General features: G+C 41.8%; 1 protein-coding gene across 1 annotated transcript; it reads right to left on the bottom strand.

The window, feature by feature from the left end:
* Positions 1-637: 637 nt before the first annotated feature.
* LOC114798530 (cytochrome P450 1B1) lies at positions 638-4,040 on the bottom strand. The gene has a single exon (XM_074933655.1). It carries the CDS (start codon positions 3,365-3,367, stop codon positions 1,787-1,789), a length of 1,581 nt encoding a protein of 526 aa, XP_074789756.1. The 5' UTR covers positions 3,368-4,040; the 3' UTR covers positions 638-1,786.
* Positions 4,041-20,798: the final 16,758 nt, after the last annotated feature.

The raw sequence follows: 20,798 nt of genomic DNA, 5'->3' as shown, positions 1-20,798 counted from the left end.
TATGGCTTTTTGAAAGGCAGCCACAGGAGGCTATAAATGGAGTCAAATATACAAAACTAAAATAGTTTTTCTTTGTAATTGTCCTGTCCTGAAACAGAAATGATGGATTTGAATATGTTATCCATTAGTGTGTATTGTGTATTCACCATAATGCTTCGTTAGTTTAATGATTATGTTGTATAACTCATATTTAAACATAATGACACAATTTCACTCTGGGGACTGTGGCTGCTCTCAAATGACTTTGAGACCAAACAGAAGGTAATAAAACCATGGAAAAATACTTATGGGTAAAAACACAAGAATGTAAAGGAATCACAGTTGTAAGTGCTTGCAGACTGCTTTGATTAGTCTGAACAGATAAAACAGCATTAGATTGTGTTAAATAAGGAAAAGTGAAACTGATATATAAATTCTATAAATATCAACATTCTATAAATAACAATATAATAGATGTATTCAAAAATTGGTCTGGACAAATCTGAATAATTAAAAAATACACCAAGAATTAATAAGTGTATATTTATGTGCTAGAATATAATTTTTTAAAGATACATACATATGTTCCCATAAATATGTGTTTACCTTTAAGCAATCTTTATAGACAGATTACACAAAAATAAAAGAGAGACAGATATTCCCTTGAATCATCTTTTTTATTCACTCCGGATATAGCTTATTTTCAAAGAGTTAAAAAAATGCAAAACAACAAAACCCTAACATATTCTATAATGACTGTGTTTGAGGTTACTGGCTACATAAACAAGCTTATGAATTCCTGAATGCATGCTATTCAACACAGGTGAAATGGCTTCCAGACAACCTGCAAAGCCTTCAGAGTGTATACAAAAGTACATTTGTGAAACACCATGTAAGTCAAGCGCCAACATTTCCAGTTTTTAGAACAGGTGGCTCGAGGTGTAAAGTGTTTGACGAAGTCAGGGTTGTTTTGGTGCATTTGGGGAAAATAGCCCACGTAGAAGTGTTGATTCTCAATTCAAACATGCCCTTCAGTCTCGCCTTGCTGTTTGCAGTGTTTGACTGCTTACATTTTCACCTACCACAGGTCCATATAGTCTGGAGTCTAGCCGCTCTCACCACTGGGGCCTTTGTTGCACCGCTGCTGACCATATGCAAGAGCTGCACCATGACCGGTGTTAATTAGCAACAGCTACATTGGCGAATGTGAGATTTTTTTGTGGGCCCTCTTTGTCCATACAGTAGATACAGATCGTGTTTTATTTCTGGCCATTTTTATACCTGAAATATGCCCACTACCCTTCAGTGTGAAGAATGAATGGATGCATGTTTTGGATGGATGCATCTTCATGAGGGCACTTCATGATGTTTTCAGGGCACTGACAATTCTCACTGTTGCTCCACTAACACAGATAATATTTCTACAAGTCAAACATTATATTTTTTGCTATTTTTTGCTTTGTAAATTCATACATATAAATCCTGCAGATAAGCCACATGCAGGCAATGACTATATTACATATTACATATTCAATGTACAAAAAATATATAAACACAAACAGAAATTCATGTCAGGCGGGTCATTTAACAAAATATTTATGCTCTTCTTCTTATCATAAGAGATCATTTCTCTTTCTGACACAAGTGAGGCAATTCTGAATGAACCCACATTAGTGTAAATGATATTTAAATAATAAATATGCCCAAACATTCTGTGTAAATTAACTAATACTTACTGATACATAGATTTGTGAAATTTGTCTTTTTTTTCAAGTCTTTTCTGACCTGATGTCACAGGAGACATTTTTCATGCCGGGGACACCAAGCCAAGCAGCTTCCCTCTGAGCTTTGCAGTCACAGAGTACTGAAGTGGCCTCAGCGTTAGTCCGTAGGAACAGTCCATGGACAGAGTCTGGGAAGGGTTGCTCTCGAAGGTGCACTGGTGTAGCAAGATGGCTGTGAACAGAAAGATTTCCACCTTTGCGATCTGGTCTCCGATGCACCTTCTCTTTCCAGTGGAGAAGATCATCACACTGTTGGTTAAGTCTTTGTTGAGGGCGCCATCCTCATCCAGGAACCGTGAGGGGTTGAAGACATGAGGATCTTTCCACATCTGGGGGTCGTGGTTGACGGACCACTGGTTGATGAAAACCACTGTGTCCTTGGGGATGTGGAGGCCCTCGATGGTCACATTAGAGGTGGTGGAGTGAGGGATGGTGACAGGCACAAAGCTGGTGTAGCGCATGGTCTCATAGATGAAGGCATCAAGGTAGGGCAGGCGGCTCTTGTCCCCGATGGAAGGGAGCCTGTCATGGCCGACAACTTTATCAATGTGCTCCTGAAGTTTTGACTGGATGTGTGGGTGCTTGATCAAGAGCAGAAGGATCCACTGTAAGACAGTTGACATGGTGTCCTGCCCAGCACCTATAAGGTCTGTTACCGTCCCTTCCACAAATTCTTTGGTGAGCGTGCTCTCTTTCCCGTGCTCAATGACGTTGATGATGGCATCGCTCACATCCCTAGTCACTGCTGGGTTGAATGTGTTTCTGTGTTGCAGGACCTTGTCTTTCACATAAGCAAAAAACTCAGCGTTTAAGCTTTTAAAGTTCTGGTAGACACTGCGGATGGGGTTGGGGAAGGACTGAAGCCAGGGCATGACGTCAACCAAGCTTCCAGCACCCACCGTCTCTCCAAACTTCTCCACCCTGCTGAGCAGAGTCCTGAACTCTTGGTCGTCATGTCCGTAGCGGGTACCAAAACACAAGGCGCAAATCACATTGGCGGCAGCCACGGTGAATTCATGTGAGGGGTCAAAATATCTTCCATCTGTGCTCAGCCGCAGGAAGAGTTGGACCAGGTCCATGGCTTCCCCCACAACGTGCTGCTCAAAAGCTTTTTTGGTCTCGCTGTTGGCTGAGGAAAAAGCACGGAGTGTGGACTGAGCCACTCTCCGATGCATCTTCCACTGCTGGCTGTAGTTACTGAACACCATGCTCTTCCCGCCGGAGATCATCTGAAATGACCCGAAGTTCGGTCTGCCAGCAAACTCGGTGCTGTGCTGGATTAGAGCCTGGTGGATCGCCGTGTGCCCGTTCAGCACCACAATGTCGTTGCAGCCCAGTTTGATCTGGTAGACGTTGCCGTACTTCTTGGCCAGCTTGGTGAACGTGATGTGTGGCATCTGCCCAAGCTGCATGGCGTTGCCCACCACCGGCCAGGCGAAGGGTCCCGGAAGCCTCTTCTTCAGCCTGAGGTTACGCACCCACAGGCAGGCCTCCAGGAAGAAGAGCAAGAGGAAGGAGGCGACGAGGGCTGGCTGGACCTGTCCGCTCCACTCCTTAATTATGCTGCTGTCTTTGACTTCCAGCTCTGTGTCCAGCAGGGCCATGGTGAATGAATGTTTTTTTTTTATTGGTGTTCAAATATAACTGAAAAGCATTAACTACTGTTTTAAAAAAAACAATACAACCCAGTAATATGATTGTAGAGTCAGGAAAAAATGTAGTCCATATTACTATAAAGGAACTTCAAATCAGATTTCTTGGCTGCTGAAACCACACATGTCCACATTCATAGTCACCGAAGCAATCAGCAGAAAGACAGAACTCTCCCATCCTCCTCTTTCTGCCGCTTTATTCCGTTCTGGGGCTGCGTTCTTTCCCCGCCGTCTGTTTTATATGTTTGCTGCGCAGGGGGCCGGGCTGTGGAATATTCTGCTACTCCTCCCATTGTGGCTGCCCTCGAGACCTTCTTGCATGATCTTTGCGCCGGCGCGTCCGTGGCGAGTCCGTGGCGAGTCCGCGGCGCGTCCGTGGCGCGACGCGCGCAACTGCTGTCCGAGCGGCGCCGCCGTCCGCGGGTGGATCCGGACGAGGACGTCCGCACCTGGTCGGTCCGCCAAACCGAGCCTGTTTCTCGGGCAGGTTTGTTGCGATTGCTGCTTTCATTGTAGGAGACGTGCGTCTGTCCGCTTTTAATCTGGCGATCAGAATGCAAATGCGCTGGACGTTGCGTAATGTCGACATGCTGCACCTTATCTGCCTGTTCCAGCACCACGGCTGAATGATAAAAGTTTAGCACAGACACAGATTTTCCTCAGTAGGTCCTTATCGCCAATTTTGCAGAATCCCCCTGGGATTTACGCAGTAGCTCAGTGTAGCTCTGTTAACTACATCTGTTACACATTTACTTTTTTTCTTGCAATGCAACGTTTTTTTATGCTGAGCAGCAGGGTTGTGTGCTAAGAAGACGTTGCACAATGAAACAAAAGTAAGTTGCAGCTTGCGCAGTGTAGAATAAGTAGACCCCCCCCCCCCCACATTTTTATTAATTTCGTTTCTAAAATAAGTAATGCAGATTGGACATGTCAAGCATGAAGACCTGCAAGAACCTTTGTGCAAACCAAGACAATTGGTCATGATTATTGAATTATGTATGTTATGTTATATATGTGTGCATTGCATTAGGAATTCAGCCTAAGAGTAATAACAGAAAATAAAGCTGATCAATGTGGCCTTTGTCTGTGTGCGTCTGTTTGTGTTCATTAAACATTCACTGGGAAATCTGAGCTCATGGTATAATTCTGGACTGAATGTCTGACATCCAAACCTTTCAGAAATCCTCGCTTATAAAAGCTACAACACAATCCCATGGCATGTGAAACTTATTAAAATTTCATATGTGTTTTCTGCAGCTCCCGCACTACATTAATACCATTCTTGCTAACTTATGCAAAGCCATTATTGCATGCAAACCTTTTATTGCTTAAAATCTTTGTATGTGAACCCAGTTCATTACTTAAAGTCAAATACTTAAAAGACTCGTTCGATTTCAACGGACGAAATTATGGAATTTCTTATTGTGTGAACTGTCTCGTTATTCGAGCAGCACTTTCTTTATTTAAAAAAAAAAAAAGAGATCTGTAGTCAATCCGAGGCAACGTTTACCAAAAAAGTCAATTTTGAAATGTGCATTTTTATTTTTGATATACAATGTTTTTTTAGTTTAGTTATTTTTGTAGCTTTTTGGTTCCTGAATTTTACTACATTGTCAGATACCACGATGATCACGTGTCTGTTGACGCCAGGTCACAGGAAGTAAACCCGGTTTGTAATACTACTATTTTCAAAAAAGAAAAAGGTAAAAAAAATGACCTGGCATGACCTGTTTCCACAAATCCAGTGCACCTGTCTAACAAACTATTAACAAACGATTCTTCTGGTTTTGGTGTCGAGGATGAAAACCAGTACGAGACCGCGCGGGGAGATCTGATGGATGGCGGCCTGATAACAGAGTGGGGACGCGCGTTCCCGCTGGTTATCCTGGAATGTCCTGGCGCGCGCAGTGTCCCTGAGGCTCGTGCACGTCTGAGGCGCGTTCCCGCGCCCGTTCCCGTCCCCGTCCCCGAGCATTAGCGCGAACGCAACGCACATGGCTTTTCTTTTAATCGACCTCGCTGTGATCCTTTGAACATTTCGGTTGCAGGAGTAATTTCGGCTATTCAGGGCCCTACTTGCCAAAAGCAGAAAGTTGTGTTCCCTGTTCCCCCTGCAGCCGCGAGGTTTATTTTTGCAGGGAGGTAATGAGTCTAATTGAAGGCACTAAAACGTTTCCGAAGCGGAGACATTGAGCTGGGGACACAGAGAGTGCAGTGAGGAGACAGAGAGAGAGAGAGTGCGTGCATTTTGGCCAAATGTCTTCACAGGAATTGCATTTGTATTTTTGTAATTGTTTATGCAGGTCTTTAAAAACCCAAGAAATTGTAAAATTTTTTTTTGGTAATTGCATACTTTGGGTAACAGGAGCTTGGATAGTTTAGTTTCTTTGAATGTCCTCTGAAACATAAAATATGTCAAATTTGGGGTGTTTAGTCTTATCTCAGTAAGCAGATGGTGGATTCCCCCAGCATTTTCTCTCTTAGCCAGGAACCACTAGGAATCGTGCAGGAATACAAGCCCAGATCTCCATTTGTGGTATCAGCATGTTTTTAAAAAATATTTTTTACTGGTCAGTCATAGATAGGCAGCAATGGATAAGGCATGATTCAAGCAACCATGATGACAAGCAGCTAAACCGCCCTGAAGTCTTGGAAGTAGTTCTTGGGAACACACAGAAAATGTATAGATTAAAGCCTTTTAGTATTTTAAGTATTTTTTTTGTTGGTGTAATTCAGCTAGTTTACTGTGCTCTCTCTCTCTCTCTCTCTCTCTCTCTCTCTCTCTCTCTCTCTCACACACACACACACACACACACACACACACACCGGACTCAAAGCTGGCTCTAATTAGACATGATAGTCTATAAGAGTGGGTGTGTGTGTGTGTGTGTCTTACATGTGGTTGCTGCCGTGTTTGCCTGTGATTATCTTCTGTAACCTGGCTGTGTGAAAGGTTGGCCATGACCCTGAGGTGACTCTGACTGGGGGACGGGGTGGGGGGTAGGTTTTTCGTAGGGGGGCCCAGGCTGGCGGCGAGCGCGTGGAGACAGGTTTCACAGAGGACCAGGGCTGCCTGGCTCTGGAGCTAATCACTGTTTACTGCAGTCATTTCCACTTTTCAGGCAGCTACTGTCACGCACAGCCCACAGAGGGAAGGAGGGGGGGGCTCCTGCAGGGGGCCAGAGGTCCCACGGGCAGCTGGGGAGCTGGCAGGACCTGGGGAAATGTGAGTGGCAGTTGAGGCATTCAGAGAGAATTCAATTGAAAAAAAATCTGGAGAGCCAAAAACAATTCTGACTTTCAGATCAACCAAAATACAGTTGAAAATAACAAGCCCCTGGTCACCAATGCCGCAAGGACACCAGCAACCGTTTCTAGTTACATTTAATGGTTATAAAAGGAAATGTAGCCTAAGCAAGAATGTTAAACCAACACAATTTCACAGAGGAGCTAACAAAAATTTCCAAACATACATTTTCAAGATTTTTTAAATCCGGAAAATGTTTAAAATATACCAGGTTAGTCATAGAAATATCCTTCTTTTAATTCAGATTTGTTTCATATTAATGATGTCCTAAAAACCAAAAAATAAAGGGCTGTCATTAGGGCTGTCAGTTGATAAAAATGGTAACTAATTAATCACACATTTCGCAATGAATAATCTTAAGTCTAAAGTCTAATCCGTATTTAAAACAATTACAGAGGTAAGTGTGGGAAAGAGGCCCAGACAGGGAGTGGCAGGGAGATGATCTGGTCTTTTTTTTTTATTAAACACCCTGCAGGCTCTGTCAGCCATCTGTCTCTATTTGAAAATAATGTAAATGTGCAAGCAAACAGTAGTTTCAAAGCATACTGTAATATTTCTTACAGTATTATACAGTATTGACTCTACCTTCTGCTAAGGTACAGTGTTGTACTGTTGTTTTTTGGTCTGCTGTAAAATGAAGAACAGCGTTATCTTGTAATTTAAAGGTTAGTGCTATTGTGCAGCCTATAAACTACAGTATTGCTTACATTAAATACTGTTATTGACACTTTAAAATGATAATGTTTGACCGCTTACCCCACAAAAGAGATCCCAAGAGGCTGCTGGGAGCACACAGCAGACAATTGTGTACCTTATTAATGATTCCTAATTGCTCATAGCTTATGCCAGTTGAGCAGGGTTGATTCGGACCTGTTAAATGCAGTAAGCAGCCACAGGACATGGCTGCGACATTAATTTGGAAACTGTGTTTGCTTAGTTCCTGTCATTTTTGGACACTCTCCTTAGGGTTGTCTTTGAGATCTTTGTGTGTATCCCTGGTCACTGTTTTCTGGCCTTTGTGCCTGTCTATTTTGTGTTTATTAAGTGTCTAAATGATGTTCCATTTCTGCACCTCATTCCCCCTACAAACCCAAGACGTAATGTATTAAAATATACAAAACAGTTAATGACAAATTTACTTCAAAACCTAGCAAAGCCTAACTTGGTAGCTTTCACCTGTCCTGCACAGTTCTTCTAGGATAAAGTAATTGTACAATTATACATTTTTGTACAGTACAAAAATACATACTCACTGGACATTCATGAGGTCCCATTTCACACAGTTACACACAGACCCATGCTGAGAGCTACACTGAAGACTACATGCAAATTGCCACACAAAAAATGTCAGTGAAGATTGTGTAGCATAATTAAAAGTTTATAACATAGCACTGGCTATATAAATGTAAAAGTCAGGAGAGCCTATCCACTTAGATGGCCTGAAAATACATGAATGGACACGTGTGCACACACAGACACAGAGAGAGAAAGAGAAAGATAGGTCAGATAATACTTCCTTGTCTTTCCCAGTCCTGTGCATTTACTGATTCCATGGTCCAGAAAGGCTACTGGCTACTTATAGGCTGCATCACCCGATGCAACTTAAATGGTCCTATCTTCAACCAAGAATTCCAAACCAAATATGCTTTACCATTTAGAATGTGGAAAATGGCAACTGCATTTCTAACCAAAGCTATTGAGCGCTGAGCAGTGTTGCAAAATCACAATTACCTGCAGTAATTTTACCACAGCAGCACCATTACCTCTGATCCAATTCTCTCTTCACTCCCATCTCCAGCGACTGTTTGCATAACCTGCTGCTTAAAGGACAAACCTAAATCAAGCAATTTGTCTACATTATAAGGAAAAATACTGTAAAATATCATAAAGGTGAAATAATTGTAAGTTATAATTTGTTTAATTTTCTGATTTGTTTGACAACCCTGGCTACTCCAAGTTTTTTTTATTCCTAGTTTTTTTCAGGTGCTTTACCCCCCCACAAGAACCCCACGATCCACATGCCAGCATGTGTGACACTTTGTACTATACACAGCCGAGCATCACGAACGGTGATTAGTTTCTGCTCCTGTCAGTTTTGGCATGCCACGGATGAGCTTGCGTGCCATGCAGACGTAGCGTGAGCAGATCCTGGTCACTGGGCCCCGGCCTCCCCAGGGAGCAGGGGGAGGAGATTCTGCTAAGAGATTAAAATGAGATGGAGAAGAGGAAAAAGTACGTGGAGAAATGGCTTCCAGATGACCCCGATTTGGTTTTTAGTTAGCTCATCTGTAGCTGGCTGACAGGCCGGCCGCGGCACACTTAATGAAGCATTCCTCACTCAGGGTGCTTCATCCATGTAATGATGTCCCAAGTACGATCTGTGCCAAACCATGCCCTCCACTTACAGAAGCACAAGCATTATTTTTTGACGACCAGATTACATGTTGATTTATTGCATTCTAAAATGAACAGTTCACAAACTAATCTTTGACATAGCTTTAACAAAAAGAAGTTCTTAAAAATTAAAGAATGAGTCAACTTGGTCAACTACTCCATTCCTGGGACACCTAATAATGACACACAAACCTCAGAGTTTGGCTTAATCCTGTGGTATGTGATGATGATGGAGTCTCTTGGATAATTAATGAGCTGTCTGGAAGAGCCCTGCTTCATCATGTAAGGCTTTGGAGAAGCTGATCTGGTATTTTCTAGGTTTGGGTCAGCTGCTGACAGAGCCACAAGTCTGTCATAGAAAAGAGATGCGTGGTAAATTAATGACATAAATTATTATATGGTGCAGGAGTAGAAGTTCCTAAGCACCTTGGAGGGCAGTCTAAAGTCTCTAATGTCGATTGCATTGGCCAAGAATCGAAATCGGGTCAACTGCTTGGGAAGCAGTGATGCTCACCCCTATACCACCAATGCACACATATGCATTTTGACAGTTTTTTTGTTTTTATCTTATTTTTCAGTTGTGTATTTAGTGTTGGTGGTGGCAGTAATATTAATGTTGATTCCAATTTGGTCATATGAAATATTGGCTTCCCTCATGTCTATTGAATTCTCCCAAGGGTTTTCCCAAGGATGTTCTGCAGTTACCTTGATCAATAGTGTGTGTGTGTGTGTGTGTGTGTGTGTGTCTGATAGAGAGAGACATGTTGGCACTGGGTTGAGGGATGCACTTAGATGAATAAAGATGGGCAAAAGTAACATGTATGTAACACATGATACACAATACTGCAATCAAAAAGTTTTAGTTCTTTCAGAATCTATGTATCTATAATTTTATTCTTGAATATCAGTAATTCTTGAGTGAGGAATTCTGTTGCCCATGTTCCCTCTGATGTAGTTAGTTTGTGGGTCACTGCATGACATGCCATGGTCAGCAGGTGCCGGAGCCGAGACGGGTGACAGTACCTCCCCCTGCCCACAGTGATAAGGGGCATTCCGTGCAGTGTGGCTCCATCCAGCAGATCGCTCTTCTGATTGTGTAATTGGGCGGATAATTTTCTGTGATTCCCTTTATTCCTCCTTTCCTATTTTCACACTTTCGTGAGTCCAGCTGAAGCCGCTCTGTGGCTTTTAGGATCGTGAAAGAAAGCGGGGTCAACGAACGGTCATCAGCAGCCTTGCCCACAAGCTCACGTTAGATGAATGCCATGTTCCCCATTCTTTCATTTCGGGGGGGGAGTGAAGAATGCTGCTCTGGGGTCAGTGTTCATTCACAGAAAATGTTTGTTGCTTGGTGATTAATCAGTGATGGAATGTGTGCATTTTTTTTATTTAAAAGCAAGCAAGAGGATCACAAATAGACATGACAGAATTGTGTGTGGAAGGATTTTGTATTTAAATGTTTATTATGACAATTTTACACTTTGCATTCTCTGGAAAAAAAATGCTTTTCCATAAAATGATTAAAACAAAACAAATATGATTTTGTCAACTGTCCATTGAAGGCAATACAACTTCATGTGAAATTGTTTCATCTCACAGAGAAAACAGAACAATCACCTGAACCTCAAAATAAATTCCTTTTTATAAGAATATCAAATGAGCCAAATGACAAACATGAAAGTCCTTGCATTCAGCTTTTTATATGAGTGTGCAGGAATTTTTAAGCTGTAATTCATGACTTCCTGATGTACTGGGGCCCAGCTATGAATTGACATAGAAGCCATGTGTGTGTGTGTGTGTGTGTGTGTGCGTGCGTGCATGTGTTTGTGTGTCTGAGACAGATGTGTCCAGCAGGCATTGCTTAGCAAAAAATAAAATGAGAATCACACTCTCTGTCCGCATACATATGAAACAATATTTCCTCTCATAAATCTCAGCACAGATCCCCACACAGGATGAGCACTGGGCTCCTCACATCACGCTTGCTAATGTGGGTGGGCTTGCAGTGGTCTCACTTGTTGGCTTCCTGTTTTGTATCACACTGAGATGCCGCAGCCATCTGCCTTTGCAGCAGTGCTTAATGCGGGGAGGCAATTTGGACACGGTGGCCCTGATGGAGATTAGATGGAAACCCGAACGCTCATGAATCTTGGGTGAGGTGTGGCCTGACAGCACATAGTGGGACCCAGTCTCAGCGCTCACATGAGCATGGCCCTGCGGTTTACATGTTCCAGTCGTACACAGTGTGGTGTGTGTCTGTGTGCAGAAATTATTGCTAGCTCTCATGGTGTCAGCTGTGTGTGTGTGTGTGTGCGTGTGAAAAATCCCTACATGGATATTTCATCAGCCTGCAGCATGTGATTTTCTACAAATGAATTGGATGCTGAGGCTCATCAAGGCCACATCTTGCTGTTCTGCAGACCTTGAGCAATTCACACGGGAAAAAGGAATTATAGATTATTTAAAAAAGGTTGACGCCCTTTATTCTCTTATTAGGAAATGTCCAAGAATGCTTTGTTTTAATGATCTGTTGCCAGAGGCAGGAAGCTGTTTCCTGTGTTGCTTAATGTGTAATAAACCATCCCGCCACTGTCATTACTGTTGTCTTTTTATTGCTTCTTCTTCATTCTCTCTCGACTTTATTGTCACAAGCAGACACTGCTCTTGGGACACTCTACAGAATGGGTCAAAAATGCACTGCAGAAATAGAAGTACTACTCTTGTCTGTGTACTTAATAGTACACAAGTTTTAGCAAGGGTTCACAACGTGGTGGTGAGCGGAAGAAAATGTTATTATTTTCAGGAAGACTGTAGCAGGGGTAAGGAGGCAGTTCTGCACAAATTCTGCACTTGGTCCTCCATCCATATGTTAACTCTGGTGTACAGTACATGCTGGGCCTTCCACTCCACGGTGTGTTTCAGCTTCTGCCGTGATTTGCCACGTCTTAGCCCATTATGTGATGCAGCGTGATGTAGAAAACAGGTTCTGCATGGCCTCAACCACCATACAGAAATAAATTACACACAGACCCTGGATGTGGTGCATTAACGCACACACCACCACAACTTGCTTTTTTGGGGAGAATACAGGATTTTTGAGATTTTCACCGAAATGGAGCCTGCAGTGGCCTCAGACTACAACTATTCTTTTTTTCCAGGTGTCCTGTGGTAAACGTCCCACAAGGCCATGGAAGGAAGAGTATAAATAGACAGTCGCTTCTGCTGTAGTCATTGATGCTCTGGTTGGGTATATTTATCTAGAACAAATTCTCCTTGTGGAAAGGACAGGAATGCGTGGAGTAGCAGATGAGGAATATAGGTCAAGGTTGCCAGGACACTAACAGAGTCATGCAAGCAGTTTAAGTGTGACACCTAGGTGCCTCACAGTTGATGCTCCTTCAGTGTGGGTAATTAGAACCCTTCACATGTTAGACTATGTGCCGCCTTCTATGTCGTGCGTTATGTGTCGGTGTGTTGGTTGAATTGCAGGCCCGGTATGCTGCTTGTTTTCTATTCAGTTTGTGTTCTGTTTTCCAGCCAGCGTTTTTTGTTTATTAAAATCATACGTTTGTCTTTACAAATGTAAAGCGATTGTGCCTCATCCTTTTCACCCCATGTTGATGACATTAATGGAATCAACATGAATAAAATGTCAACATGAATGTAATTAATTGTTCCCTGTCTTACAAATCTGCATTTGAGCATGTGAAGCAAAAATGACAACTCGCATTCCCATGCTTGGACTTAATGAATAATTACTGATAAGCCTTGATTTATTTCCTGCCACGTTTCTCCTTGGGACAGGAGTTTAAATGGAATTTACAGATCAAAAATTACAGTTAACCCAGCCATTGCAAGTTTACATGAATCTCCCACCTCATTGACACTAGATACAGTACATCACTTTTCCATTTTGTTTCTTACAGCCATATTTCAAAATTGATTAAATAAAAAATTCCTCTGAACTCTACACACAAAACTCCATGATGACAATGTGAAAAATGTTTTCATTGAAAATGAAAAATCTGAGAAAATCTGAGGACCACATGTACATACTTATTCCCAGCCTTTGCTCAAGACTTTGTTGATGCACCTTTGGCAGAAATGACAGCCTCAATTCATTTAAAATATGATGTCATAAGCGTTGGTGTCATTATCTTGTTGAAAGACAAACAGTAACCCCAGTCAGTTCAAGAGCTTTCTGGAGCAGAAAGGATTCATGCAGGATTTTTCTGTACATTGCTGCAGTCATCTTTCCTTCTATCCTGACTTGTCTCCCACTTCCTCCACAGTCTCCACAGCATGAAGCTGCCACCACCATGCTCCACTGTAAGGATGGTATTGTCCTGGTGATTAGCGGTGCCTGATGTCCTCCAAACGTGATGCTTGGCACTCACACCAAAGATTTTAATCTTTGTCTCATCAGACCAGAGAAGAGTCACTCTGAGAGTCCTTCAAATGCCTTTTGGCAAACTCCAGGTGGGCTGCCATGTACCTTTTGCTAAGATCAGTGGATTGCTGCAGAGAGGATTTTCCTTCTAGAAGGTTCTCCTGTGTCCTCAGAGGACCACTGCAGTTGTTACAGAGTGACCATTGGGTTCTTGGTCACCGCCCTGACTAAGGTCATTCTCCCCCGGTCACTCAGTTTAGGTGGCTGGCCAGCTCTAGGAAGAATCCTGGTGGATTTGAACTCCTTCCACTTTACCACTTAACTCATTGGGACCTTCGAAGCATTTTTCTGTATCCTTCCCCAAATTTGATCCTTGGGATTGGCCTGTGTCAGAGGTCTACACACAATTCCTTTGACTTCATACTTGGTTTGTGCCCATTGTGGGGTGTTGTGTGTAGAATTTTAAAGAAAAATCATTTAATTCATTTTGAAATAAGGCTGTAACATATCAAAAAGTGGGAAAAGTGATGCATTGTGAATATTTTCTGGATGCATCCTATGTCCATTAAGTCTTTACATAAAGGCTTTTTACTGGTGTGAAACTGTTTGTGTTGGTTTAAAAACCTAATTTGAATGCCATCATCACTTCCTGCATCTGATTTTCAGGAAGTGTTGGAAAGATTGGGTGGTTCCAGAGGAACAGAACAGTGCCCACCAAGGACCCTTTTAAGTTACTTGCCAGTAAGGCCGTTTGGAGGTCACTTGACTTCCTCAGGCAATTTCAATGGAGGTCAGAGGGATCAGCTGAATTGTTCATTTTAAAAGTTCTCATAAATGTTTTTGACTTTTTCACCTCTTTTAGAAACAATGGGAAAAGAGATTTTTATCAGATCTAGCTTTTTCATTTTTTTACAGAAAACACTAAAGTATCTTTCCTCACAGGTTCAGCTGACAAGGAAGCTTTGTTATTGGGAAAAAGAATGATAAATTATAAATGGGCACAGTTGTTAAATAGATTAAGTATATTGCATCTTCTTCACTTTGAGAAAAAATAAACTTTGCGAGCGTTACAGCACCATTAGTAGTTTGTCGAAGCCCAAGGTCAGTGCAAATGTTCATTGAGAGCTGTGTCTGTCTCAGGCGGGGGGTTCAGGCGGGGGGTTCTGCATTATTACCCTCGTCACTCGTAATGTGGTTTGATGGGGTGGCTGTTGCATGACAGCGTACACGTCTGGCCCCTGCGTGAGAAGCCCGGGTGGCCAGGGCTGGGCTGGTTGTGGTTGCGTGACCATGTCCCTCCCTCTGTCACCTCCTGGCCCTTCCTGGCGAGCCCCTCTGACCTCCTTCACGCCCCTGTGAGACAGCATGCTGCTTGTGTGTTTTCTTTGGCCAGAACTGCATGTGAAAGGCACATTTCCAGTGGGGAGGGCTAGATGAGAAGAGAGGGTTATATGTGACAGCAAGTATGTGTGTGTGTTTATGTGTGTGTATGGGTATGTGTGTGAGTAAGTTGGAATGAGGGTGTACGTTTTTTTTTTTAAGTCTGTGAGCAGGCAGATTGTTATGACTACAGTTGTGTATGTATGTGATTAAGAGTCTGTGTGCATCTGTGAGTCTGCATGTGTGTGTGACCCACATGCCAGGTCACAGGATAACTTTGCCTTGTTTTGATCAATGACAGGCTCACATGAGGGTCACTCAGAGTTTAGATGCAGCCACTGTGGGAGCGGTACACTCAGTACCTCAGGAATATAAATGACCATTAATATAATACTACACACATACACACACACAGAGACGAAGATAGAGAGAAACGGTCAAATAAAAATAAATAAAAACCATGGGGTAATCAATATTCAATAAATTAATAAAAGTTACTTAAAGATAACACTCACACAGAAAAATCAAACAAATAAAAACCTTCTATACACATGAACAAGCTGACATAAAATTGTAACTTTACTTTTCAAAAGATAAAAGATAATTTTGACTCCACCTTCTGGAGTCGACTGTTAACATGCAGCCAGCATTCGAAGTACTATCTGTATGTGGATCATGCATCAGAACATTGGAATATCATTAAATCATTATTATTCATAATGTACTTGTCTGGATAAATGAATGAAAAATAACAGTATATCTGAACTAATAATTTGAGATTTCTGCTATTTACTTGACTCTATATTTACTGAATATTAACAAAATGAAAGGCTAACATTTTTAAAAAGTTATCTTTTTGGCTAACCTTTTTAAGTTACAAAAATTAACGTATTAATAGATGCGCTTTCATTTTTTGTCCATATACATAACAGATTGTGGTGTGAAGAGTTTTTCTGCCTGTGTGTGCCGACAGAAAACAGGTGATGCAACGTTACCCTTTCGTGCTGGACAGGAGTTGTACAGGACAGCAGGGGTCTGACCATAATAAATCTGACAAAGTCGAAGTGGTGGGAGGTTCGCTCACTCACACTCTCACCAGTGTGTTCTGTATTAACCCCATGGCCTGGTGCGCCACCGAATATCCCAGAGTTATGGAGGCTGCCATTACGGCAAGGGGAATTGGACACTGCCTGTCAAACAGGCCTTTAAAGAAAAGAAAGAAAGCTACACACACACACACGTACACACACACACATTCCACTAGGTGGAATGATGGAAAATCTTCACAATATCACTGCATCAAATTTTTACTGCCACTGTCTGATTCCTCCTCATTTATGGTCTACAAATGACTTTAGAATGATCTGCAGATTTGGTGGTTTACCTGATGCCAATTTAAAACACTAGGGCTGCATGTTTCAGGCACATCCTGGTGCTGAGTCTAGGAAAAGGGAAAGACTTTTAACAAATTATGTGCATGTGCTACTTACAAAAAGAGATAATTGCATGTGACTCAAGGCACAAATACACAAATACACACACAATAAGAACGTGGTCAGCATTGGCAGAGGAGAGGATATTTACAAAGTCGGTCCACCTTTGCTTATTTAGCTAAGACTTGAGGCTTGGCCTTTCAGCATGTGAGAACATTGCAGAAACCCCAAATCCGCTTGTGTTAAAAAATGACAGACTGGATCATCAGTGTGGCTAAACTGGAAGCAGATTCAGTTCAAGGCCAAACCAGACACCACACCACATCCTGTTTGCCCCCCAACATTGCCTTGGAGAGCTAAACCACAAGGAACTGATCAAAAGGATTCAGAATGAAAAATAAAATCCAGCATATATGTTAAAATCCCCAATTTTTTTCCCCATTTTGTCATTGCCACAGGTAATATGGAATAAAATGAAACTAAAAGAAGAGTAAGTGAATGAATGAACGTAACGTGAATTAATGATTAATATATATATAATAATGATTTATGATTTAATGAAATGGAGTGCTATGGGTCTTCTGGTTCATAGGTGTGTGTGTTACCCACTAGGCTACTACCACCCTATCACCAAGTTTATGGTGAACAGTTCAAAAATGTATGACCGACAGCATTGGAGCTGTTTACTGGAATCATTTTATCTTGTTCTGTGATTAACAGCATACCTTGTTAAAAATACAATCTAATAACTTCTACATTGTTTGGAGTAACAAGAACCTTACTAGCAAAAAGCCTTACTAAACCTTACTAAAAAAAACCATTTGTCTTCTAATAAAATAAAGAGCAGATTAAATTAAAAATAAATAAAAAAATACTCACAAGCAAAAACATTCTCTTGGATGTATAAAAATATGTTAATGCAAGTATATATTCATTATTGGTCTGCTTAGGCTTGTTTACTTTTTGCTTAAATCCAAGGAGTTAAGATTAAGCAGGCATGGAAAAGGGCAGACACAGTACACACTGTAGTAGTAGGCAGGATTTTTTAAATACCAAGGTTAATAATGGCCAAAGAAAATATATATACAGAAATATCCTATTTAAACAAATAGGATATCCTATTTTAACTGGACTTTGTTAATAACAAGTTGAACTTAACATGCATGATCATTTTGTTCCTTAGAATTTAAGTGCATTTATCTGTTTTTTTTAATCTGTTTTTTGGGTGGCCTGTTTAGTAGTTCCATTAAAAGTAAATTCCTGGTGGATTTGATTTTGCAATGTTTTGTTGGCTTGGTTGCTGCACAAACTTTCATGCAAGTTGAACCATAAAACCAATGCACGCATATACTTACGTGTGCACCAACACACAAACACACCCTCAAAATTGACCATCAGGCCCAATTCCAACTGTTGGTCGTGATCAAACTCTTCCCACTTGTGGCATTGCTTGCGCATTTTGTGTGTTGCAGAACACCACAACATAATGATGTGTGAATTTTAAAAGGAAGCTGACACCCCAGCCTGTGGTTAAACCACCATGGAAGAGGTCTGAGACAAAATCGTGTCGTTAGTCATTATGAGGCAAATCATCTTACAAAATTCCTCAAGGAGTGTCAATTCAATGTCATAAATATATGACAGCGACGATTTTGGAATGAGAGGATCAGTGGAAAAAAACACACCGTGGTGTGTAGAGGAGAACCGCACAAACACACACACACGTGATATTCACAAAACCTTGGCGCCTCCACCCATGCACCTACAATTTTATAAGTCAGGAAATGTTAAAATATTTTAATCGCGGAACAATAGCCATACAATCTCTGGTTATGGTCTGCGTGTGTGTGTGTATGTTTAGTGGGTGCAAGTTTAATGACCAAATCCAGTTTTGTGATACAGACTCCTACAGCTGAACTGCAAGGTTCCCCCTCACGTGCGAAGCACTGAGGGGTTCTGTTCTGCGGGGCAGCCATCAAACTAGAGGTCAGTCTGCAGCTGAACACTTTTACAGACTCCTGAACACACACACATTAAGGAAACTGGAGCTGCTGACAGTGTTTGATGAGTGGCTGTGGTGAGTGTTGGGACTGATTGTCTACTTCTCTTCCCCCTCCCCACATTTATTCTCTCCATGTCCACCCTCAGGCCTCACCTTTGACCGCCCAGGTACCTCTCATTTCTTCCCTTGCCCTCCCTGTGGATGGTGGTACTCTCGAGACAGAAGTGCCCCTTGAGCACAGCACCAACTGCTGTTTGGCACACCCTGTCTGAGATTACTTATCACTCTTTAGTGCAGCTCCATCAACTTTTTTTAATGATCTGGCTCTTAAGTGGCGGCAGGGTCACTGCGGTGACATGCAGGGGCAACGCTGCCCCCCAGGTGTCCTTGACTGTGACATATCACCTGTGGTTTCCTCCCTGAGAGCTGCAGTCACGCAAACCTTGGCTGGGTATTTTACTGCATACAGCAGGGAAACCGAACACTACGAGGGCCCCGGGTCCCCATCAATTTCACCAGGAGATTACTGGGAAATAAATTACGGCAAGCATGTGTAACAGGCAAGTAGGAGGGGCGCACTGAGGGGGAGGAGGGCTGTGGTGGGCAGGATGTTGACCCTGCGTTGCTTCGTGCTGAAATATTTCTGTCATGTGAGATAACAATGTCTAAAATGAACAAGAAACATTTTATGCTTTTGGTTATTAAATGTCTCAGTTCCAGTTTTTAAACCCTAATACTGTGACTTGGATCGCTTTTGAGTGATTCCATTGGGGTTTAACAGCAATAGGGAAAACAAACAGTCTGCCCCACAATGGAACATGCTGAAGAAAATGTGCATAGCAATAAAAATGCCGCACCACATATGTTACCTTCTTATGATAAAAGCTTATGTTTGTCAGAGGAAAAAGGTCATAACTGTCCATCTTCCTTAAAAACAGCATGGCACCCGAACCCTTTTGGACAAAGGAAGTGAGAACCAGGTTTAGTGATAGCTGATGGCCCATCCACTATACATCTTCATCATTTGCAATAGTGCTGCAACAACAAATCGATTAAATCGATAAAAAATTGATTACTAAAAGAGTAACGACTTCATAATCGATTTGTTGTGTCACACGACGCGGAGACATTTGATTATTAAAAAAAAAACTAGTTGAGCAAACATACTCGTTCTCTCTCGTGCACTGATGCTAGCAGAGTTTGCTGCCTCATAGACAGGCCGGAGCAAAAAAAAAACAAAAACGAGCAGAAACAGAGAAAAGATACAAGGCCACACAAGGCATTTTAATGCGTGGTTTTACACGTTTTTATGAAAAGAGCGCAGCTTTGAACAGTGATTCTAATGGCTGTTATTTGACGCCGCCAGTGGAAGCAGGCAGCAAGCAGTAGTCTGTACACGTGCTCAACACAACCACGCGTTCCGTGTGCTTTTTTTGCACGTGCTAAACCAGACCACGCGAGTGTGCGCATCTGCAGTGTAGTGTTGAGAACATTCAGTCCTGACATTCAAATAAATCCTGTTAAATTTTCTGATTTGTATTGATCTTTTTTTATGTATATATAAATAATTTATTGTTCTGGCAGCTCAGGTGGCACTTTGTTTTAAAAGTCTATATATTTGGCAGATGTAAAGCATAGGTATGTGTTTTTGTGTCAGTCCATTTTTATTTTATTTCATTATTATAACAGCTCAAGGAGCAAGATATTTGTGTACCTTCTAAAGGTTTTAAATCAGTTTTTTAATAAAAGGTTGGATATGAATGCTTTTCTTATTTTTTATTCTTTTAATTCGATTCTATGATTCATCTGTTGAAAACAAATTTTCCCGCAGATTTTTCTAATCATTTGTTTTTTACAATCTATTTGAGGGTAAAAGGTGCTCTGCGCTAATGACATAAAATGTTGCTGTATGCTGTCCAGTTGACATTTGGTGTACATGGAAATGTTACAATTAAAAGAGCTTCTTCCGTCCTGTTCTGCTGAAGGGAACCTTTAATCAGTGGATGCCTTACCAGTCTGAAATAGAGGGTTCTAGTCAAGAAACATACACTACAAGTCAAAGTTTGGATGCACTTACTCTGTGGCGGTTATGATGGAAACCATCCCCATTGTATAACTTAAGGTGGTTGAGAGAAGCCAAGAGCGTGAAATGCTGCCACTAACTGCCATTATTAAATATATATTACATAACCTCACATGTGTTATTTCATAGTTCTATGTTTTCTGAAATATGCAAGAGTACGTGCATCCAAACTTTTGACAGGTAGTGTATACAGAGCAGTGCACATGTATGAAATCAAGGACTTGCAGACCGATTGGCACATTGAGCATTGTTTCAGAGGCTTGCACTGGGTGTTTGTTAAAATACTTGTAATTGGTGTTTCTTCAGATAGAGGTGTTGGTGAGGACACCACATCAGGTGCGCACGCAGCATGAAGAACCCTCTCCTGAAGCACAGACCTTCTACAGCTGTGCAA

Source organism: Denticeps clupeoides, chromosome 1 (assembly GCF_900700375.1).
Source record: "Denticeps clupeoides chromosome 1, fDenClu1.1, whole genome shotgun sequence".
Classification (NCBI taxonomy): Eukaryota; Metazoa; Chordata; class Actinopteri; order Clupeiformes; family Denticipitidae; genus Denticeps; species Denticeps clupeoides.
Note: the sequence above shows the minus strand (reverse complement) of the source record. Positions and strands in the feature narration are given on the sequence as shown.

Coding starts and splice junctions, on each gene's coding strand:
- LOC114798530 (XM_074933655.1), bottom strand. CDS start 3,367: ATGGCCCTGCTGGACACAGAGCTGGAAGTCAAAGACAGCAGCATAATT.